General features: G+C 40.6%; 1 protein-coding gene across 3 annotated transcripts in view; it reads right to left on the minus strand.

The window, feature by feature from the left end:
* antxr2a (ANTXR cell adhesion molecule 2a) overlaps window positions 1-24,399 on the minus strand; it is a 76,165-nt gene that overhangs the window by 39,860 nt on the left and 11,906 nt on the right. For all 3 annotated transcript variants that reach the window (XM_037098112.1, XM_037098114.1, XM_037098113.1), the window contains 8 exons: window positions 22,562-22,642; window positions 19,309-19,369; window positions 18,774-18,869; window positions 16,889-16,958; window positions 7,858-7,936; window positions 7,072-7,167; window positions 1,802-1,852; window positions 1,086-1,175 (listed from right to left, as the gene is read on the minus strand). In XM_037098112.1, the coding sequence (XP_036954007.1) occupies window positions 1,086-1,175; window positions 1,802-1,852; window positions 7,072-7,167; window positions 7,858-7,936; window positions 16,889-16,958; window positions 18,774-18,869; window positions 19,309-19,369; window positions 22,562-22,642 (624 nt within the window). The remainder of the gene's footprint in view (window positions 1-1,085; window positions 1,176-1,801; window positions 1,853-7,071; window positions 7,168-7,857; window positions 7,937-16,888; window positions 16,959-18,773; window positions 18,870-19,308; window positions 19,370-22,561; window positions 22,643-24,399) is intronic.

The following is a 24,399-nucleotide window of genomic DNA, read 5'->3' on the forward strand; positions in this document are numbered from 1 at the left end:
GAGGTGATTAATTAGCGACACAGTTTTCAAGCTGTAGGTTAAGCCGTGACAATATAGAACAGCTTTTCAGAATCATCTCTGGGATACATCCCTGGCCTGCCGCATCAAGAAAAGAGAGGGCCGCAATGAATAAAAGATACGTTGTCACCTCAGCCGGCTCAATATGCGTTTGAAATATTGGCAGCGGCAAAGCAATGGAGGTGGAGGTGGTTTTCTCAGCGTGGCATCTTAAATGTGGATGCAGAGGAAAGGGCAGGTTGATCTTAACAAGCACCTCGTCCTCCATCCACAGGGGGGAAGCTTTAGAAGTGGAGACGGGCCTGTCGGTGGGAATCAACCTGCTGCAGGAAGAAGAGAGTAGCGGGACAGCCGCACTCTCAGCTCGCCAACACTCGTGGGAAGGAAGTCAAGAGGTACGAGCTCCCTGATGATGCAGGGAAATCCCTGCAATGCCACTAACTTCCTCGGGGCTGAGAAGCGGTAGGGGGTACAACAGCGATGGGGGAGTTGGGGAGCTTTCCTTTAAACCTGGATTCCCAGTGGAAGGAGGCGGACAACAAAGGGGCTGCCAAGGTTTGGGAGTTGAGAAGGGGGGAGGTGGAGAGGAGAGGTGGGTGAGGTGGATATGTCAAGTTGACAGCAGCACTCAATCCTTCATTCTGGCAATGACTTGATCCAATCAGGGCCACACGGCCAAGGACGACATGGCAGGGCCTGTCATGTTGGAGGCATCAGTGGACTGACGAGGACAGCGGCCTCGTCAGTCCCTCCTCCTGCTGCCTGTGTAACTTGACAAACTTGTGGCTTGTAGAAAAGACTGATTGTCAGCAGTTTTTTTCTCAACACGATGCTGGTTTACTGGATAACAGCTGTCGCATATGCGTCACTTCCTGCTGTCTAGGATCGTGGAGTTCGTTTTCACTGCCTAGGTAAGAAGGAGTGTCCTACTGTATTCAAATATGCTGCTAAAATCAATTTATATCATGAGAACTTCAAGGAGATTCAAGTGTCAAAAGTAATGGGAGCGATATGACTGCAGTGAAAGTGTGTCACTCATGATTGGGGGGTGATGGTTAGGCTCTGACCTCCATGCGTTTGATCCCTCCAGCTCCTCTTCCTCCGTAGTAGGAGGCATCCACAGTGGGCCACTTCTTCTTTGGCAGCTGCTCTGGCTCCTTAAAAAGACAGGACAATTAAGACCCTCACACCCGCTAACAGCAGAAGTTGTGGTTACAACTGGGAAACATGTAAAAAAGTATTATTTTAATGTCTATATTCTGCTGCATAGACAAAAGGTAGTGTGCTACTTTCTTTCAGTCCCATTTATCACAATTTGAATGCACTTCTTCTCAACAGGAAAAGATCATCGCCATCATTTTCTCATAATGGAGGAAATATCTAGTATCCTTTTTTTCTGCTAGAGACATCAATTTTTTCTACATGGTTCAATGAATTTCAGGGAAATGATCAACAGGATAATTAGTCGAATTTCCTCCAATTATGTTGTTGAGTAATCACCTGCAGATTAATCTAGTCTTGCAGTGAAAACTCTTAAATCTAGTGGTTTTTGAAGACCAAAACCCGTTTTTCTGCATATTATGATGACAGAGAATGAATAACATTTTTAGGATGTGATGTTATTATTATCAAAAAATTGTAAAAAAAAAAAAAAATTAAAAAAACAAATCAGCTTGAGTTTTTGCTGCAGCAACTGCTCTGCTTGTTTCACACATTTTAAAACTTTCACTGGCAACAAGTGAAATATTCCGGCATTGTAACAACCCTATCGCGATGTACTCACAGGTGGTGGTGGACGGGAAGGTGGAGGAGGTGGCGGCGGGTCTTTGATGACCTGGATAAACAGAAAAAGCAAAAGAGCGTCAGCACAGGTCCATCAGGGGACAAAATACAGACACGCACAAACACACATGCTCAAACCTTGTCAAGACAAGCGTGGACAAGGCTGACGGAGGCGATTCGTGACAGGTGACTGAGTCAAAGCGAGACGTCCCTCAGCGCGTCACACGGAGGAGACGCTGCCGCTGCCAGGCTGCTTTGTAACTGCAACTGGCACCCCATCGCCCGGCTGACTACTGATTACAAGGATTCTGCTTGTAAACCAACATCAGGGGCCCCCCGTGCAAAATAAAGAAAAGCTGAAAATCAACTTGTTGACAGGGGAGTCTGTGGGGCGAGCGCCGCTGCCCGTTTAGCTCTTAATTAATTGGATGGGGTTCAGTGCTCCCAAGCAATCCCCCCAATCATAAAGTCCTAAGGAGTTAATTAGCTCCAATGAGATACAGAGGAGGAGGCTCGGGCTCAGCTCCAAGCCCTGTCTGCGTGGAAGATGAGTGGCGGCATACACACAGGAGAAAAAAAAAAGAAAAAACCCACACACATAGTGGCGACACACCTCTCCCACAGCAGAATGACCAGCCCAGCGGCATTGTTCATGACAACACTGGATGACATGGCACCTGAGGAGCAGGTTGTCCACAATGTGATCCCACTCAAGGACAAGATGCCTCTACTGGGTTTTTCAGATGTGCATTGCAAAGCAAAGAGCAGCCTGACAGTGACATTTGTCAGGTGTCAGTCAGACGCTTCACATACTGATGTCCAACTTTTAACCGCAGGATTGCTGAAGACACCACTGCCACTCATTCCGTCTGTGAGAGCGATCATGCTGGAGTGGTGGAAATTATTCCGCTGTGACTTCAGGAGTTCAGACTTCAGGCTTTAGCTCCTGAAAAACACTGATGTCCTCTCCGTGTTTTCTGAAGATTATGTGCTGAAAGTGACAACTAGCTGCATTTGCAGAGACCATAATAATTCACAAATAAGAATCAGAATAGCCCAATCAGAATAAAAACACCTCATGTGAACGCCTAAGTCAGAAGGAATTGGATCAACTGGATTTGATAATCTGTTCAGCAGGAAAATATTAACGTGTAACCTTTTTTTCTAGGAAGGACAGAAACATGGTGATTGTAGAACATACCAACACAACTGGCAGACCTTTTACTAAACACCTCAGTTATTATTGGTTAATCTCAAAACCCAAAAAACAACCTTTATAAACAGTTTTGCCATGATGTTTTTCACCCAACAGACGTGACTTTGTGAGAGGCTCTCACCAGTAAACTGTCCATACAGTTGAAATTTTGTTCAAATAAATTGTTTCATCATCATGTTCCCAGGGATCAGATGTCTCAAATTGAGGAAAACTACCTTGCACATGTCAAAAAAATTATATTCTGATGAAATGCTTGGTGTATGTAAACTCACATTTCATCAGATCACTTTTTTAGCATGTATGTAGAGTTAAGGTGGAATCAGACTGAAGAAGCATTATCAATGTTGCTGCAGGTATAGATGCCTACACCCATAAGATAAGGGGGTGCCCCGTGGTAGAATAATTTGTTAATCAATTAATCAGTCAATGGACAAAAACTAAAAAGAAAGTGAAGAGTACTTCCTGTTCACTATTTCATCCAGCTTTGGTGTGAGAGATGGCCTCATTTCTTACACAGTGAAGGACATTAACACTACACACAGAGTACACTAGCCACCCTATAAATACTGTACATATAATTACAGTGAGGACATAGCTCAACCTGGGGTGTGCAGTAAAGTGGAATGCAGACCTTTGTACATCAGTCATCGCAGACGGATACTTCACTGTCATCACTGATTATGCATTTGCTAAATTGGTTTTGGAAGGGAAAAAAGAGCAATGTAATTACAGCATATCATAGATCCTAACAGCTGTTTCATTCAGCGTTAAGCGCAGGCATACCATCACACTCTCCACATACTGTTGTCATTAGAATAATGAAAAATAATCAATTAGGGTTAATTAATCGCTCTTTGACACACAACTGGCTGTAAGCAAATCCAGTGCATGTCTTCTGCTAACCTCTCCATACGCTGATTAACATCATTTCAGCCACACCTTACGTTGACAGGATTATCTCTTTTTATTAAGTAATTATGCAGCAGATTTCCTGGACATATTGTGGGATAAATAAAGCATTATACAAATGACGGGGCGCTGCTGCTCTTTCCCAGCTACCTGATAGACAGATGTGAAGGAAAGCGCTCAGCGACATAATTAAAAACTAAACCATGGGATACTTAGCCGCCTGACATCAGCCCCAGAGTTTCACCACCACAGCCACGACATCTGGGGGGAATCAGACCAATCAGAAGCTTTTGGGGCATCGTCCCCATATGGCTTTCCATAACTGTCCAAATGGACTTGATAATCTGTTCATTCCCAACCTCAAGCTCAAACCATGTTGTGTCAAGCTGTTTTGAGAGGCTTACTGTGATGGATCAGTGGCAGGTAGCATATTCAGAAATATAAAAAAAAAAATTGTGCCTTTAACCTTGGACAAATTAACCTGTTTGGAGGAAATTAAACTGGTTCTGAGGGGAAAAGATAAAAGTTCTGCATCAGAGAGCAACGCTGACAACTTCAAACATAAAATAACAAGACATAATCGGAGATTATTAACATATTAAGCACCAAATGAGTTGAAAATGTGTCCAAAAGTGAATCCAATTCAGCAGTGATTCATTTGTAATTTTGACAAAATGGCGATCTAATTTGAAAGTGCATCTCCAATCTAGAATCCTTTGATTTGAACTAAAGGCTACGCCATTCTGAGTTTAATTTCCAAACAAATCATAAACAAAGAAATTACCACTCCACAGCTTGTATGACCTCTCTCCTGGCATCAATCCATATGGGAGAGAAACAGAAGAGAGAGAGAGAGAGAGAGAGAGAGAGAGAGAGAGAGAGAGAGAGAGAGAGAGAGAGAGAGAGAGAGAGAGAGAGAGAGAGAGAGAGAGAAAGAGAGAGAGAGAGAGAGAGAGGGATTGTGGGAAAGAGGTTGGGTGCGCGTGTGTGTATATGTGTGCGTGGCCTCATCCCGACTGCTGAAACCTGGCAGACTGGGGGTTTAAATATTAACAAGCCACACATGGCCCTCCTCTTCTGCCTCGTCCCTCGATGGAAGGCAACAGCAGCTCTCTCCACCAAGACAAACACGTCCACGGCCAGACATGCTGCAGGGGGTTTACATTTTAATGCCTTTGTTGGTTTTCCAAAATATGCTTCCATCTCATCCTGGATGGGCTCCCTTCAGGTCCACAAAGCCAGGTGACGTCTATCATTTAAGGGGCGGTGCGGGTGAGCGGGAACTGAGGTGTGGTGAGGGAGGGCGGTTGGCAGTAGTGGAGGGTAAATTTGCCTTTATCAGATCTCAGTAGAAAAAAGCAGAGAAACAGAAAAAGACCAGGGTGCACCATCTGTAGCCCCTCTCTCATAGCCCCAAACGATAATCTGTTGTGGATTTTTGTAAATGGTTAAGTGGGTGAGACCGTTTCTCCAAAGGCAATAGGGGCAGGAGGAGTTTACAATCATGGCTTTCATGAATATCCAGCACTAAGGAAAAGTTTAAACAATGGATTAAAGGGGAAACAAACTTCCATTAAGTACAATCAAGTTGTTCAAGAGAAACGATAAAGGAGTGCTCACAATGTAATTGCAGATTCAAGACTCGTTAAATAAACGCAGTCTCGAGTTCCATCTTAACAAACAGCCCATTCACATGGGACCGCTAACACACGGTGATCTGTGGAGTTAGAGAATAACCCTCTGACCTCCGCATTTAGAGACACACATTTGCTCTTACTAACAACATTCTCTTTCATCACCAGACAATCTGAACATGAAACTGCAAGATTTTATATTTCGTAATTTCAAGATTTCAATGGGTGATGGGGTCCTATAAGAACAAAATATTTTCTTTGAAATTAAGAACAGTTTTGGTTATTTTACATGAGATATTTATGTCTGTGCTTTTCTGACTGCTTTAAAGTAGGTGGACGTTAGTTAGAAAAACATGTCATATATGGGTTAGGGTTAGGGGTTAGAGGTGTTGTTGGTTTCTTCTCATGAGAGGTTTTAACCCTAACCTAAAAACACTTGACACTACTACTACTACTACTACTACTACTACTACTACTACTACTACTACTACTACTACTACTACTACTACTACTAATAATAATAGTTGTTTTGTTGTTGTTGTTGTTATTATATTAATAGGGGGAGTGAGAGGATAAACAAACCAAGGGCAAAAACAAAGTATAGCTGAAATGAAACACTGACAGGATTAGTAAAAGAAGACTTCTGTGTTTACCAAAACAAAGTAAGTATTTTAAGCTGCAGCATGAACAGATTCGACTGTGATTAAACCATAAGCAATCTCTGTGATTATTATTAATCACTTCAGTCCCAAGGTAGGCCTAAAGTTAGTCCTGGACAAACAGAGATTTTGTTAACTGTCATGCAATCTGTCCATGACATTCTTCTTCTGCTAATCCATCTCTTGTTCGGTTTTTCACATAGTTTGCTCACATGAAGTGACTTCATCTCTTGTCAGAATTTGTGTGTGATCACATGCAGTCATCAGCTTGAACTGAAGTGCAGGATGTGGGTTTTTCACTTCCTGTTTGAGGTTCTTCCTCTGTGATGTTGCTAAGCCACGGCGGATGATTAGGGCAAATGGGAGGTGAAGGGGTTGGACAGATGTTCAGTACCACTTCCCTTTAGAGCCAGTGAACAATGTCTAGCCTGCTATGTGTCAGCAGCCTCAGACACAGTTAAACCTGGCAATGACCTGCTGGCAATCGCTGGTTTGTGTTCACAACATTGGGCTTTCTGAGTCAACATATCACGATTTGGACCCCAAATACCACTTGATTTTCTGCATTTGCAACAACAGAATGTTTTAAAAGTCATCAAGCTCTAAATGCAAATCATTTTATAAAATTAGACTGCTATCGTGATCATCTCTAGAGAGGGTAGCAGTGAGTACTATTTTTATTATTTTGGACTGCAGGCAAAACAGGCAACATATGAGTTATTTGGCATGTTTTGCCAGCACAGAACCTGCTGCTGTTATCTGTGTGCAAACCCAGATCGAATGAATCATCAGCTCTGGTTGCCCAAAGTTGAATATGTTCAGAGTTGGTTTTGAGCAGAGCAGCAACACTCACCACTTTGCAGCAAAGAGGCCAGAACCACCACATGAGGGCCAGAGCTAGGAGGATCAGCAGCACCAGGAAGACTATCGCCACCGCAAAACCATCTGACTAGAGGAGACAATGACAAGCAATCAGCTTATTGATCCTCAAAATCAATTTAGGTATCAAATTAAAGGACAAAAATTGTGAAATTTAACAATCAAATCACTGCTTTTTGCCACTGGCTAATAAACACAATCATAAAGTGGAAATCATTCACTGACCCATAAATGGCACAAAAATAATAATCCAGATAAAATATTTGGTATACATGTAGAGATAATGAATGCTAAAGAAGATTAAGATCAAATTGTCATTATTATTATTATTATTATCATTATCATCATCATTATTGTTATTAATATCATCATTGTCATTATTATTATTATTATTATATGGAATTTGATTTAAGGTCTGATTCTAATTCAATACAGGGTTTTCAGGTCTTTGTATCTCATAACAATTTAACTATTTTTAACTTAAGGAAATGTTTCAGTGCTTCCTTATTGTGTGCATGACAATAACAAATGGCACTGAGGAACTGTGGAACAAGAGAAGATTATGAGGTCACCACTGATGAGAAAAAGTTGGGAGAGAGGAAGAGGGACAGGTCGGGAACATTGTGACTATCACGTACTCACACCACAATATGAGCAACACTGACTGAAACGTTTACTGAAAAAAAATCCAGTTACGAAAGAGAGGTGTGAGAAAATGTTACAGAAAGATTTTGTTCAAGTGAAGCTGGTTCAGACTTACACATGTGGAGGCAGTGATGGTGTACGCGCTGGAGATGAAGGACTTGCCGTTGTTTAGGCTGATGAGAACATCCATAGTCCTGTAAAGAGAAGGGCTTCATTAATGTTTCAGTAATGTGTTGTAATTAACTATATTGGACACATACAAAAGTGAACTATGTGCACAACAGAGAGAAAACCCCTGTTGGCGTCTATTTCAAGTGTCCCACAAGAAATGCTTTTTATAACATGACAAAAAAGCTGATTTGCCAGCTGGTCGACAAAATCAGTTTGTTCTGTCGCATGTATATTGGCAAATACACACAAAGAAGTACAAAAATACTGTTTTATGCTGCATATTTATGTATTTTTCTGTCTAAATGTAGTTCAGCTGTGGATCAGGAAGTACCATGAGTTGTCCACTTCTCACAAATTTGGGAATTTGATCGCCAGAGTCAAATAAAACCCTAGATTGTTCCCTAATGCGTAGTGGATCGAATGTCTGTGAATGGATGATTGAGAGGCAAATTGTAAAGTCCTTTGAATAAAAAATCAATACACAAAAGCATTCAAAATTGCTTTATTTATATTTACTACTTTAATGATATGTGTAATGATCATGCTTCAGTTGACAAGGATCATTTTATCTACACTAAAAGACAAAAACAATATTTTTATTAAACATCTATGATGATCTTCAGTAATAGAATAAAAAGATTAATAGTATTATCTTCCAAAACTAATCCTGTTTAAAAATTAGTAACAAGTCCGGCGCTCTATGCAGCACAATGCTCAGTAAAAAACACAATGGGTGCAAACTAAACGGTCAAACTCAGAGGGAGGATATCCTCTCATTACCACATCCATCAGCGTGCGGATGAAGTAACCTGACTAGCAGTAACAGGGCTCGTGAACTCCTATGACTTATTTAGAAGGAAAAATGCGAGGCCAAAATGGGCGCAATTAAAACCCTAATGATGAACGGCACCGCAATTTCCATATGTCTATTACGCCCAATCCAATTACCGCAGGTTTAATGAGAATTCAGGATATGGAACGAGCGAAACGCCTGAAATCCTCCCTCTGACACAAGAAAGGGAGAAAGAGAAAGAAGTACGCAGAGTAGTATTGTGTGTGTGAGGGGCCAGCTGTGAGTGTGTGGTAGCGTACAGGGGAGGCCTGCATAAAAACTGGTGCTGCGGAATAATAACAAGAGAGCTCTTTGCTTTGCTTTGGATCTTGCCTGAGGCAGTGCCTTGGGCCGCCAATTCTCCTGTGGTTCAGAACAGATGAGCAACCAGACCATGTGTCCATTACTATGCAGTGGATTCTAAATATTCCAAACTGACTCCTTTGCACCTTTTCTAATTTACCACCGCTAAATATTTAAAATACAATTCATGGAACTTTAAAACCTGATGCACTTTGACACTTCACTCAACTTGTTGATGCCTCCACCTTTTCTTTGTTTCCTCTTTTCATTTGCTATTCTTTTATTGTTTTCTTGCATTTTTTACGTGATGTTCCATCTCTGTATTTAAGTTTTAAATGTAGACTGTCGGATCTTTATTTGTGTTAGATGGTTTAGCAGGGTAGGTGAGTCAATGAAACAGACAATAAGGAGTTAAGGCTTGGTTAAAGCAGGAACAGACAGGTAGACGATAACTATTCAGCACAGTTTTGAGGTCAGGAGGAGTGTTAGTGTCTGTTCTAGTTCAATTATGTCCCATGATCCTGAAGCATTAAAAGAAACCCAAGAACACAAAAAATATTCAGAATCTGAGTGACGATTGACTGAGAGTTAAGCTAAGAAAAGAAGAGTCACAAAATCTCCAGTTTAGCCAAAATTAGTGTGTAAAAGAAAGATTTAATGAGAGAGGAGATGTGTGGTAGTATTGACAGTGGAGCTTAATACATTTATAAAGTGTTAATTATCAATCTAACTTAATGACACGGAGAAAATACTCTAAATGACACATTTGTCATTAGTAGTAAAGCTTAATGAAATGTAACTGAAGGTCTAACTGAACCAAAAAAACCACGACCCCCTCCATCCCCTCAGCCTATGCCCATCCCTCCTCCCCTCCCGCTGCCGATACAGACAACCAATCTGTAAAAACAGACAGTTTAGGAGGAGTTTTGTGCCCAACACTAAACGGGCTTTAAATAGCCAGGGTTTTTGTTAGTTTTTAATTTTCACCTTGTTCTGGATGTCTTTTATGTGTGAGAGTGAAAACAAATGTCCCTCTACGGAGGACAATAAATAATAAGTATGACTCTGACTCTAATAATAGTCAAGTACAAACATCAAAGTTAAACAGACAGGTTTTACAGTTTAGAACAGACAAACAGCTTTTTTCCATTTTGTGTTGAACATTTCTACATCTGTGTATTACACACACATTTCTTTGATCCGCTCTATTTGCCCTATTTTGACTACAGGTGTTAAAATTGTTTTCACTTGATCAAAAGTGTCCAGACGAGGTTGGAATGTGAGAATCCCCGGCGCAGCTCGGAAGCCATGTCCCTGCTCCCCACTCCTCTTAATCATGAATGTATACCGTGCGCTCTAAAAGATTTGAGAACGCCCGACTTTGACAGTGCTTCCATCGAAAAGCATCTCTTTGTGTCGAACGTGGATCGGTGAAATGCTCCGCGGCTCTGCAGCTCAGCGAAGCCGTTCCAGGTCCATGCATGTTAACGAAGTGCACATGCTGAATGGGTGAGGGGAGAGGCTAATTTAGCTGACACCCTCAATCCGTGATAATGGTGGGCAGGTTGTTAATCAAGCTGGAGGTGTGGACCCCGGCGTGTGAAGGAGGAAAGCTCCCAAGCGAGTTACACTGATGAACGCCCCCCCTCGCCTGACATCGCTGGACATCCTTAATGCACCACAACTCAACCATAGTTAGCAAGGCCTTTTTTTCTTCCTCCCTGAGACACTGAATGCTAATTCATAGAGTTACTGTTGAGTAGGCAGAATCTGCTCAGGCAGATGCGTAAGTCATACATAGACTTCTCTTTTTCACAATTTTTTCAGGAATAATTACAAAACTAGCTATCGGGAAACAACATCTATTTAAGTGGTTACTCGTCATATTACAATTAGTGCTGACATGGTAAATTGGGTTAGGGTTAGTGTTAGTCAGGCATCGGTGAAGTGAATGGCAGATGTCACCTGTGCTCTGCAAATTTTTGACTGGTGTTTTTCACTAACTCCTGATAAAGACAAAATGATGACTTGTTTAATTGAAAATGAACCTTGACAGATTATTGATAGACAAAATTGTAAGTTGCAGGTTTTTGTGAAGGCATATACACAATGTGTACCAATCTAGTTCATTTGCCCCAAAGCAATTATGCTCTAAATTCAAAACCGTTGTGATGGTCACCAGTGAATATTACTACACACGGGAAACACTGAGAAGAACGCAAAACAAAGAGGAGACCAGAAGGGTTAAAATACAATGAAAACGGCGAGGCGAGTGACTCTAAAAAGTAGCCGGATGAATAATTTAAAATACAACCTGCTGTCATTTAACTTTTCCAACTGGTGAAAACCAATGAGTGACACTGAGTAGAGAGCTGCAGCTGCTTGGTGGGTCGATGGTTATGTCTGAATAAATGAGAGATGAGAGGGCAGATTGTCATGGGGCCGAGGGATCAGTCAAAAATTGGGTAGAAAGCGACACGGGCTCCCAGGGACACCGTTTGAATGGCAGAAGGCTCCTTCCCGTTGCAGATCTCTGGCTTCACGTTGGAAAAACTTTGTCCCTGGGCTCGCTGTAATCTGTCATAAAGTAAACCCGCCATGACACTAAGCTTTGGTGATGCGATACAGCTGGAGCGGCTGACAATGGTGACGCTAATGGCTTTCAAACTTCCCTTAAAGATGTGAAAATTGAAGGAGCTGAATAATTCACTGCAGAGCATATGCAAGGCCTGTCACTCGGCATCCAGGAGTCATCACTCTGCATGAATCTGTGTGGCAGAAGTTCTGACGGAGGAGTGGAAGCTCAACGAACGGGAAGGATGGCCTCATGAAGCCTGGGGACCTGATGAGAACTTCCAGAGTGAGACACCCACCATTTGGAAGAGTGATGCAAAGAAGTGGCATGGCAGCTGTTAACTGAAAGGGTCATTCAAGTGTGGTGCACGATACGACTGGTTAACTAAATATCAATACTTTTTTTCAGACAATTTTTGATACATGGTTTATTCTCAATGTCGATAGTTGATTGTTGAGACTCATTCCCAGGTCATCAAATAGTTTGTGGCTTGTTCTGAGCAATTTAGCTGTTAGTCTCCAGAATAAGTTGCTGCACCTTCAAGGGATCACAGGCGGAACATTTTGGGAATCGCTGATGTAAAAATGATTTGTAGCCATCAGGCAAGAGCTGGCCTTATTGAAATATTTTTTTTTAAGGCTATATTGCAAAACAAGGTATATCCCACGATTTAGAAATTTGTTCCAAAGCACTTTAAAATCCTGTGCCCAAAATGAAATATCACACTGTTATACCTCAAGACCGATATTGAGACAATATTGCAGGAATGACTACTGGTACCTGAAATTAGTTTTTTTAACAATAATCTGACTAAGTGTGGAATAGCAAGTATCAGAACAAGTAAAATGGACTAGTAGCTTCAGAAAATTTACTTTGAAAGATCTATATCCATAAAGGGCAGTATTAAGTCTCGTACCACGGTTTTCAATATCATCAATACATTGCCCAGCCTGACAACGGGCTAAAAGAGTAAAACAACACAAGTCCTCACACAAGTTATACAGACTGGGTTCTGTTTATTTGAGTTGATCTACTAAAAGTGTCAGACCTTTTGCTTATTTTTTTGCTCTCAAGAACCAAGAAGAGCTTGAAACATCCAACATTAAAGATTCAAAATCTAAGCTGACACGTTGCTCATTACATCTTTCAATCATCGAGAGTCAGTTGAAGCTTCATCATGGGACAGCAAATGATTGCACATCCAACATGTCTGTACGACAACATGGGGGGACAAGTAAACAACGGGACAGTTCTATCGTAAACATCTTCATGCGCCTACTGGAGCAGATGGAGTGATGTGGCTGCTAGCAGCAGCCCTGGGACAGCCTTTTTTAATTATTGACAAACATTAGCATTAGCTACTATACCTGCTTTGTAAAGCAGGTGTCGACTCCCCCCTCAGTTATTTTTTGTCCTCCACCATTATTGTGAAAACACCAGGTGAAGACATGCTGCTGCAAGAGCGCAGCCACTTAACCTCCCGATCGGTGCCCCAGCAGGGTGTTCTGGGTCTCCTAATGGGGATCTACAGAAGGGGGAGGAGGAGGGGGGTGGGGAGGGAAGAAGGGGCATCAGCAGATGCCAGTGTTTCAAGCTTGATGCGGCAGCTGTCAGCACAGATGATGCCTCCACCGTGAGTGCTCCTACACAGCTCGATGACCAACTGAGGACACTGTGATTCCTGGACATCGAGGCTGGATGTGGAAGCGCCTGCTTAGAGTCCCCGGTGGAACAGGAAGCTGCAGCTGAGCACCTCAACTTGGGTGTCTGCTGTATCTGAAATATGTTCCCCGACAACCCAAGCAGCGTTCACTGAGGAGTAGGCCTCACGAGTCACAAAACATGGTTGAAAAGGGGAAACGGGGAAAAGGAATGTGCAACGAAAAGGCGATTTTTCTTTGGCTGAGTAGAGCCATGTTAACGGAGCGCCCTGTGCGGCGGGAGCGGTGATGGAGCAGAAGCAGACAGATGGACGGAGACGGAAGTTTCCGGGCTCCGCCGTTCCATGCAGGTGGTCCTGGGTGCAGGGACTGGCAGAGCATGGTGAATTATTTAAATGGGGAGCGTGGAAAAGGGAATGGCTGCATCTGTCGCACATCCTTTTAAAGCCCCTCCAGCAGATGTGTTTACTCACCGCCCGTACCAGCTAACTACTTAATGGGTCACCATCGGCAGCCAAGAGTTAATTAAGCAGGCCTTTTGCAAATGGTGGGCACGTAGCATCAGCTCAGGTCCTATCAGGTCGTAGCAAGCGCTGTAGGCCTGTGGTTTACAGATGTAGTCGCTCAAGTTCATCCTTTAACTGCATCCTTAGTGAGTCAGTTAAAAAAAGATATCAGATTCTGTTTTCTATTCAAGAGATCTGGGTAGAAAGAGGACTTCTACAGCAGCTGCTCCTATAAGACCAGTTGTATTCAAAATGTTGCATTTTCTTCACACTGAAAAATGAAGAAACTCAAATGCACTCCAACAGTATTGTGTAAATGTCCTACAGTATATTACAGAAAGTGACGCCAGCTGGGAAAGTGTAAAAAATAGTTTTTCTAGCAGCTGGAGGAAAAGAAGCTGTTAACCTATAATAAAAAAAAATAGAAAAGAAAGAAGTGTGAGAGCGTATACTTCCGCCCCAGCTGCATCATTTTGAATTTCCTATCATATTATTTGCATGTTTTTTTTTTGCTGTGGCTCAGTTGGTAGAGTGGGTCATCTAGTGATCGGAAGGTCACCAGTTCAAATCCCGGCTCCCCCTAGTTGCATGTTGACGTGTCCTTGAGCAAGATACTGAACCCCAAATTGCTCCTAATGATCACCTTGTATGGCAGCCTCTGTCATTAGTATATGAATGCGTGTGTGAATGGGTATGACTGTGTGTGAATGAATGCAACCTGGAGCCCTGTCAGGCGCTTTGAGTACCTAGAAAATTGCCATACAAATCCAATCCATTATTATTATAACATACAAGACAATAATATTATCTTTTAAGAATATTTTTTACAAAGTACACCATTAGGTCTCAGTGATCATTTTGATAGATTTGCATTATTGCTTAACCCATGCTGCACTTTATAATGTGTACATTTTCAAACTCAGAAATAAAAAAGTGCCAGTTCTTATGATTTGTATCATTCATTTAGAAACTGCTGCTCTTGGTCTGATTTCCCATTTATTTATTCTATCTCTCTATATGACAGATGGATATAAGATGTGCAGCTAAAGCTTATTACAGCTCTGGTCACCCTTAGACTTGGAACGCAGGGTTTAAACAGAAATAGAGAAAAAAGGTAGTCTAAGAGGTCAAAGCATGTGTCTATGTACTATATTTGCATATCGCACTACGCAGGCTGTTTATGCATTGAAAGGTGCAGAAGTACATTTTTCTGTTTGAGTGCATGGTGTGCGTCTGTACATTTATGTGCCTTCGTGTATATGATTTAGTGTATCTGTTGAATCTATCTGATAAAGCCATTATTTCACTTGTTTGTTAAAAACTAAAAACTGAACTGAAAACATGAATACAAGTCCAACCTCACGTATCGTATCCCCTCAAAAACTCACATTCCTCTTTCAGCGCTGTCTGTCAGCGTCTGGCAGAAAAACATGTTATCATGAGCAGTTTGGACGTGAACATGAGAGGATTATCTGAGGTGAGGTTCAAGTTGATTTGGAGTAGTTACAGCACCGCCGTCATCATATGATACATAATCTGTTTTAGAGCTGAAAGACCTTCAGGAGCCAGCGGCACTCATAATCATACATTTTTGATTGGATTGCAGTCATCCAGGACATTAAAATCTGTTGTTCCATCTAGGATGCCTTAGTGATCATCTGTTATGGTTTGGGATTATAAGAGATGACGTTAAAATCAAACAATAGCTACGCAGCTGGGAATACATTCATATTTACACTGTTTTCACTTAAATCTTTGGGTTGTATGTATGGAGTGTTTTTCTGTCAATCTACAATGTTTACTGCATCTCCATGCTATGCCAAACTCTTCATCCCTGCTTCTACTGTTTTAACATACAGCTGATTTATAGATTTAGGAGTTGTTTATCTGCGAAAAAAAGAAGCCAAAAAGTAGTGCAGAAAAATAAAGACTGTGAATGTAAGATCAAGAGACACATAAAGGATTGAAACAACTTAGCTAAAAATAAGAGATACAGGCAGTTTAAAGAAAAAACACAGTTCTTAAACTGAACACAGAGGAGAGAGGCACAAAGACGACAACTGAGGAAAGGGTAAAATAATTATTTTTCAAGGGAGTCCTGATGTTGGTAAAAAGAGAGAGGAAGAATATCGAATTTACTGAACACAACACTCAATTTCTTCAAAATTTTACGGCAACATAAGGATCTGTAGAGTAACATATTTCAACTATTTAGAAGGTCACATTTATAGACACTTAATTTAAAGAGTTCACAGAGAGATATGTGTCATTAATAACACATTTCCTGTCATCCATATGCCAAGATTTAAACTATATTTATAGACACACTGCCCATCTACTGATACATATCCGTTATTTTATATTATGAAAAGATAAACAGAGAATTGTTACGTTAGAATATTTTCTAAATTTGTCATTTCTACTTCATAGTAAAAGTAGCCGTTTATTCATTTGTGTCAACCTTGCTTCAAAGAATTTAAACAACTGTTTAAATATCATATTTTCACTTAAAAATGTCTTTCAATTTGTACGTGTTATTAAAATATAATCACATACTTTCACCATTGCTGATCTATGTTGGCATAATATCTGGTGGTCAGTTTTGCAAAAAAGAATGCTTCTCTTTCAACAAAGTTCCTCAAAACAACTATAATTCTGATTTATGATTCACTAGGTGCCAGTTATCTATTTGTGTCAGTTGACATTGATAAAAAAGCAAAAAACCCCTTTTATTTTAGGATTCTACCCATCATTGCTTTCCACTTAAATGACACACAAATACACAAGTGAAGATTTCAAATGCAGCGTGATCCGACTATCACACTGCACACAGAGACTCTGAACAGCATTACTGTGTAAACATAACTGACATTGATTTAATGAACAACTGAGTTAAAAAATAAAATTCTACATTTTAGTTTATTCTGTGTCTGTGGTGATGAAGACACCTGTATCTTATCAGCAGTAGACTACATGTTTGTCCAAATATCTGATAGCGATATACTAATATTTAGTCAAGAGTCAATATTTGCACCATATGCAACGTTAACATGCTCCACCAGCACTTCACCCCAACAGATATTCCAAAGGCTACTTACTGTCCGACTTCGTAGAGCTTCGGTGCAGGACACAGCAGATAATCATTACGCACAGTAGTCGGCTTATGATCTGTAAAAACAAAAAAGTAGACAAAACAGCACTACATTATGTACTTTAATGACTCAGTAAGACTTGCATGCACATCTGAACCAAAAGAGGACAGGTGCTGAGTTGAAAGTGAGCAAAACAACTGCTCGTACAGTGCAGGGCTCAAATATCTACTTAATGCATCAAAGGAGCGACCTTTTTCAGTCTGGTGATAACAACATACATATAGTCAGTCAGAATTCTTTTTCAGTAAGTACAGCATCAGGAAAGTGCCAAATGTAAATATTCAAACCCTAAACATCCTCTTATATGACTGTCTTCTGATGATCTAGTAAGTAAGTATCAATGATATTCAAAAAGTAAACGTATCATAAATGTGTAATTTGACTATTTAATTGATAGTTTTCAAAGAAAAAGATACAAAATATAATGTGTGTGTGTGTGTGTGTGTGTGTGTGTGTGTGTGTGTGTGTGTGTGTGTGTGTGTGTGTGTGTGTGTGTGTGTGTGTGTGTGTGTGTGTGTGTGTGTGTGTGTGTGTGTGTGTGTGTGAGATCAGCACAGGTCGACAGAGGCCTGAACCATCCTCAGTCACGGAGGTCGTTCAGATTATTGATATTTCCTTTCTGCTTTTCTGCTCGGGGCTCCTACTGGTTTGGTGAAGGAGAAGACTGTAGCATCTGTTCCACATATGTGGTGTGTGTGTTCCATAGTTGCCATGATGCCTGTCCATAATTATAAGGTGCCCCACTGTTAAAAAGGTCTGGGCTGAACACATGCAGAAGCCAATAAGGGAATAAATAGCCCCAAGTGGGCGAATGTGAGACAGCCTAAACTGAGAAAGGACTAACAGGAAGACATCTGCTAATGGCCACTTCCTGATTCGAACGAAGTTCTTTTTTAAAAAGAAAAAAAAATATGCTCAAGTGTTTTAGTCGAGTTGAAATGTTGAAAATCAAAAATAACTTGTCAAGGAGGGAAGTGTTGTCATTGGCAGTCGTCGATCCCACAGATCCCACGGCCAAATGAGAGCTTGAAAAGATTGGCTTTCGGTGCCAAATCCCGTTTGCTTCCTGAAAAAGGATTTCTCAACAGAACAGACTGCAAGCTCAAAATAAGGAGCACAGTGACCTACATACCCTCCTTTCTTTTGGTGAATTTAGATCATATAGATAGGGAGCGGCTATGAGATAACAGATTTGGCGGGACAGGGGTTTGTTTTGCCATGTCCTTCCTTTGAATACCCACCATGAATTCATGTTGCAGCAAGTCAGATAAGAGGATGTGTTGAGATTTGTGCAGGAGATGTAACATATTGTGTGTCCATAACAAGGACATGAAATACAATGGAACACAATGAAACCTCATATCACAACACAAATCAACACATACAAAACATGCAGAGGCCATAGGTTTTTACTGCATGTCAGCAAGTTTATGTCTCTTATATTATATTATATCATATTATATTATATTATATTATATTATATTATATTATATTATATTATGTTATAGGCCTGACTCTAAAGACAACTTGTTTCAAATCTTGTTATACAAGGAATCAGAAAAACACCACAGTCAATCAGATGATGGATATTTGTGTTTTACAAGCGGTTAGTCAATGGTGTAGAGGGCTTTAATGTATCAGCATTTCTTTGCACTCTGTTTGAAGTTCCCAATCTTTCCATCACTTGCTCTGACTGTTACTATTTCTCTGACTGCTGAGCTCTACTACCTAGAAGTTTAATCTTTGTCTAAGCCTGTTGTTACAAAACTTTGCTATGAATGTGACAAGGTGAATGCAAGGTTTGTATTATAGTTAGTTCTCCAACACTTACTGAAGGTTTGCTCGTCCACTATGAAGCTGCAGACAACGCCTTCATTGCTGCGGCCGAGGGCGAAGCCATTGCCTCTGAGGACGATGTTGAACGACTCTGTGGAATGTAAACAAACAGGAGATAAGACTGCGAGGAAGAACATACATATAGTTAGAAAGTCTCTTCTTTTGTTTATCTGGATTTATGGGCTTCTGCAAGACCTGCAAGGAATTCCTTCACTGAATGCTTACAACCCAAGTTTAAAGTATTCATTATAAAAGAGAATAGGCCTCAATAATTGTGAACCAACTGATCAAAGTCTGAAATATTTTCAATTTTCTGAGGTCCCGTGGGGAGGAGTGACAACCTGACTTCAGTCAAGTGATCTTCAACGACCCACAATAATCTACTCCTTATCTCCAAGTAGACTTGCTAACTTGAAACCGAGACATATTTCCCATCATCCCCTTGGAGTGATGTCAATTTTCAATAAGAAAGCAGAAAAAAGAGGGCTTGAACCTATCTGTGCAGAGCTGAAGCAAGAGGATCCACTCACCATTCACACAGACGCTGGAGGGCTCCACATTCAGGATCTCTGTGCACGATCGCTTTAATATCTGGGGGATGAGAAAAAAAAATTAAATGGGTACATTATCGCTTGAGGGCCAAGAATAAATACATCAAGTGCGGGCCGTTATCAGCTCTGTCAAGTTTAGAAAACAGATTAGAGTGCAACACCTGAGAAATGTCTCACTCCTGATCGGGCCCTGGCGGCTAAAGAAGAGCGCCGAGTATCAGCGGCGGGGAGAACAGGAGGGAGAAACGGCAGCTGTGTCAGCCTTTATGGGAAAATTATGCAAGACTATTACATTTCCCAGTTCTATTAAAAACCTCCGGGATCCTGCATTATCATATAAAGAGGCCTGTGTGAGCCCACTGTCATAGAGCTGCACTATCCGCTATGATTCAATAAATCAACAAAGGACAAACTATGCAAATCCCAGTACACAGTCGGTAAAAAGAAGCATATTAACTGCAATATAGGACACTTGAACCTTTCATTTGATGTTGGCTGAAACTTCAATCTGAGCAGTGGAAGAGGGAAGTGTTTACAGCGGCCTTATTAAATATGATGGTCTGATATGGAATCGTTAAAAGGGGAGAGGGTTGTAGATGACAGCTGGGAGGAAAAGGATCTGCTGCTGTTCCTCTGTGCCACTATTTTCCCCGTCTAATTACTTCCTTGGCAGTGCCTGAGATAAAAGGAGGAAAAGAAAATAAAACAAAACTGATTGCTTAAAATGATGGAGGGACCTGAGGAAGTGGAATTTAGAGTGGAAATGTGGACACTTCCACTCAAAAATACCATTGCAAAATGTAGCACTGACTCTTAAATATCGCAAAAAGTATAGTACTTTTTGAAGAAATGCGGGTAAATTAAGTAATTTGTCAGGGTTGGAAGATTCACAAACTAGACTTTCAAATAAAAGCTTTGAATGCTGAGATTAGAGGCCTGAACTCAAACAGCAGCTACTCATTTCTCTGGGATCTTGTGACAAACATTATTTACAGGCTGCAGGGGGGAAAGGAGGCAGTCGTCCAAATATCCTAAGTCATCCCAATATCTCAGCCAGTGTTGGAAGTGGTGGGGTTTCTGAAAGGATGAGGCTGGTTTGATCATTTTGTGGGAATAATTAGGAGAAAAGGTTCATGAGGGGATTTCTGTTGGTCAGTATTTAACAATAGTGCATTAAAAGACAACGGTCAGCAAAACTTTACAGGTTTAGCTGAACTCAGCTTAATGTTCAGTAGCTAAAATTGGAGTTAACAATAATGATGTGACTACATTGCAATTTGGGGTTTTCCCAAATGGCCCAGAGCTCAGACAACAAAAAGCCCAGTTTAGTTAAAAAAAAACAAAAGAAAAAAAAAAGAAATAATGGCCCAACAAGGAGCCGAAGCACAACTTTGCTGAGCTCTTTCAGTGAGTTTTGTCATGCTGGTCACAGAGGCAGCGCGGATCCTGCAGCAAAAGGCTGCACAGATGATCTCAAATCCTCAAAATCCAACAGAGGAGTGAGGAGGCCAACTAGTCAGGAATCCAGTATTACTAATCAGAGAGGAATGCTCCGCGTTTCATTTGGATGCTGGAAGCGTCACTGTACTCAGCGCCTCCAAGGACTGAGGGGATGAGCTTTTTTGTTGAAGTGCTGGACATTCTTGTGCAGGCTTTCAAACAGTTTAGAAAGTGTTGTCGTATAAAACATATACATGGCTTTAATGGGAAGGACGACCTTGTGCAGGAGACTTCCCTAGATAGAAGATTTTCTTTGCCCAGCACAAAAACATTAGAAGCATATTCTCTTCTAATTATCAATAATCAAATCCATTTTTTCAGTGGTATTATTCACACAATGTTAACTACAACAAGATGAGTTCCCATGCTCATTAGAGAGGTCAGAACTAGTGTGTCATTTTTTCCTTTTTAATTTTTCTAGACACAGTTACTCATACTTTATAATGATCCAACGACTATTACACCTGTTTCAAATGAATGGTTGTTACATTTTTTGCAGCATGTTAACATTCTGAATAGACATGAAAGATGCATCACATGGACAAAATGGACACACATGAAAAAATAATTGGTCATAAATACACAGGAGAGATGATTTGTTTGAAATTTTAAGCCACATAAAGGGAAGCAATATAAAAGCATATTTGGCATCGGAAATATTCTGCACATTACTGACTGCAGTTTTCAGCTTCTACATTATGTGAACCAAAAGACTGAGAGCGAGAGATTCAGTCCCTCCTTTACATGACAGCCATGTTTAAAGCAACATAATCAATCATAGTTGGTGTACTTTGCGTCACACAACAGCAACAGGACACACCCTTTGGCTCCTGCGTCCTTCCAGCTGCACGTCTCGTAGCTCCGTCTAGTCCTGCCCTCTCCCTAAACACTGTCGGCCTTGTCGGTTTCGACACAGATGTAAGTCCGGCGCAGGTCAGTGAGCTCCGCAGGGCTCCAGGCTCACATTCATGTAAAAATGTTGCCATACAAACCCCCGCCTTGGCTGACAGCGTTTAGGCTAAAAGCTGCAGCAAATGGAAAGTATCACTAATTGGCTGGCAGAGGACGTAGAGCCTGCATGAGAAACTTTGTATAAACACTAGTTAAGGGACTCTTATGCTCTGACAGTTATTCACTGATTACAGCATTACAGTGACAAGATGGCTTTGATGAATAACGTGGGCTTTTATTCCAAAATTCTCATTGACCAAAAAACAACACAAATACAAGCATTAATTGTACTGAAGCGCTGCTGCTGCACGGAGAGTTTTGTCACTCAACACAATAAAAACATTGTGAAGAGGATGTCATATGGATAGTGACTAACTGTCAAGCTGCTCCCGTTACAGTGTCTAAATTGCTGCAGAGTGGCTGAGACATTTCCTTCCCCATCTAAAAACTGAGGACACAACGAGCACTTCTTTCCACAGACATTTTCCATGCAGCTTAGCAGGAAGTTCTCTGAAGTTGCTTTAATTTGTGACAAATTTCAGTGAAGCCAAGAGAGGAAACAATTTTATCCACCTGATGGCTAAATATACCAACAATCTGCACTATGTTACCACCTCCAAAAGTAAAGGAAAATACCTTAAACTGACTACTATGTCTGGTTTTAGTAGTGAAAATTAGTTTAAATTGTACTTATTCATCTCATAAATGAAGCACAAACCTGAGCTGACTGAAAGTCAAACAACAGTCATACTCAAACACAAACAAAAAGTCGGCAACTTACAGAATTGACAATGCCTTTGAGTGCGTGGAAGCCATCTTTGACAGGAAACACTTGGTCCTTGGTGTCCGCAATCACAGCAAGCTGTTGGTTTCATGAAGGAGTTGATAAACAAGAAGTACTGCTGATTTAATGCTGCTTTCTTCTTTTTCTGTTTTCCTCTTTATGACTGAGCACTGTCTTTCCTTTCATATCATGGGCAGGAGGAGACATAGCAGATGGCATGACTGTGGCAAACACTTTGCTCAACCATAAAAAAAAAAAATCATTGCAGCACAAACTGGGACTCAATATTGCCTTTTGTTTTTGACTTAATGAGAGCTCATCACAGGGTGGTTACCAATGGTTACAAGGGACAGGCCACAGTGTTGGAGGAGAGACAGAAAAACTACAGACACCACTGACACAAGAAGGAAAGATTGTGACTTTGGTGCAGCTCAGACATCTGACATTGTTTTGTTTTGTTTTTTAAATGAGGACAAACTCCGAAATAAATATTATTAGAGGTGGAGACAAATGATAAATTAAGTAGTGATCAAACTCTTATGTGGATGATTGCATTTATTAATTTCTCAACAAAGTGACAGCCAGCATAAATGGTGCCTTTGATCAACAGTGTCTATCTAAAACAGCATGCAATGAAAATCTACACATTAAGCTTAAATAGTCACACTCCCCTACACATCAGTGTTAAACAGATTCTTGGTTACGTGGCCCTACTGGCCTGTCCAAGTGTGAATAATATCCAACACAGAAACTACACTCTTTGTGTATGTGTGTGTGCTGCAGAAGCCGCAATATTGTGATTTTTATCAAGAAATGTGTGAAGAATTGTCTGTTGAAGATACACTTGCACTTCAACGTCAATGCTCACTCATTTAGCTTCTTAATAAGAACATTAAAGGTCCAAATCCTTATAAAAAACACAGTCAGTTAAAGAGCGTCCACAAATGGAAAAAATTAGACAAAATCAGAGAAGTCCTTTCTTTTTAAACTAATGTAAAAGTAGAACTAGTATTTGAGAGATAACACTCATATATTGTACATGAAAATGGCCTATTGTTTCATTATGTTCCTGTTTATGTGGCATGTGTCTGTTCAATGTAATTAACTTGGATTAAATAGACGTCATTTGTTTTTACCCCGTTAATTAAATCTTATGTTTTAGTTAATTTTGTTTCTATTCATTTCAGTTGTTATTATCTGTTGTCTATTGTCTATTGCCTCTCTCTGAGATTTGATAGGCAGTTGTAAGGGTTCATTTATAAAAAAAAAGGTCCTTATTGGGAAGTTTCTATCATTTATAGCTGCTATGCTATTGGTCCTTTGCACCTTATCAAACTCACTCTAATGACTGGCTTTCATTTCAGGTTCATCATGTTTGTACCAAACTTGGAAGATCTGCTTTCAGTTTCTACACCCCAACTACATGGAACTCTTAATAAAGCAGCCTAAAAATGAATGAACTGACGAAAACCACTGGGCTTCTGTTTTAATTCAATTGTCTTATTTTTGTATCTTTCAATATTTTTTACCTAGAACTTCAGTGGAAACAACATATTTCATCTTATTTTGGCAATACCATACCTATTTGGAGCATACTGAGCATGCAGATAAACATCAGATAGTGGATTATTTTGCAGGATTTTTTATTGACTATTTTTTTCCCCTCCATTAGATTTAAATCCAGTGCAACTGATATAAATTCAACCTGACCAGGGTGTCTGTTTTCCCTTACAAATACAAGCTTTGTTGGACATCTTTTAAGTGGACAGGAGGTTATTTGTTTGTTTTAAATTGGAATATCACTCCAAGGATTTTCCACACAGGTAATGGCACTA

The sequence above is a fragment of the Acanthopagrus latus genome, chromosome 5 (assembly GCF_904848185.1).
Source record: "Acanthopagrus latus isolate v.2019 chromosome 5, fAcaLat1.1, whole genome shotgun sequence".
NCBI lineage: Eukaryota > Metazoa > Chordata > Actinopteri > Spariformes > Sparidae > Acanthopagrus > Acanthopagrus latus.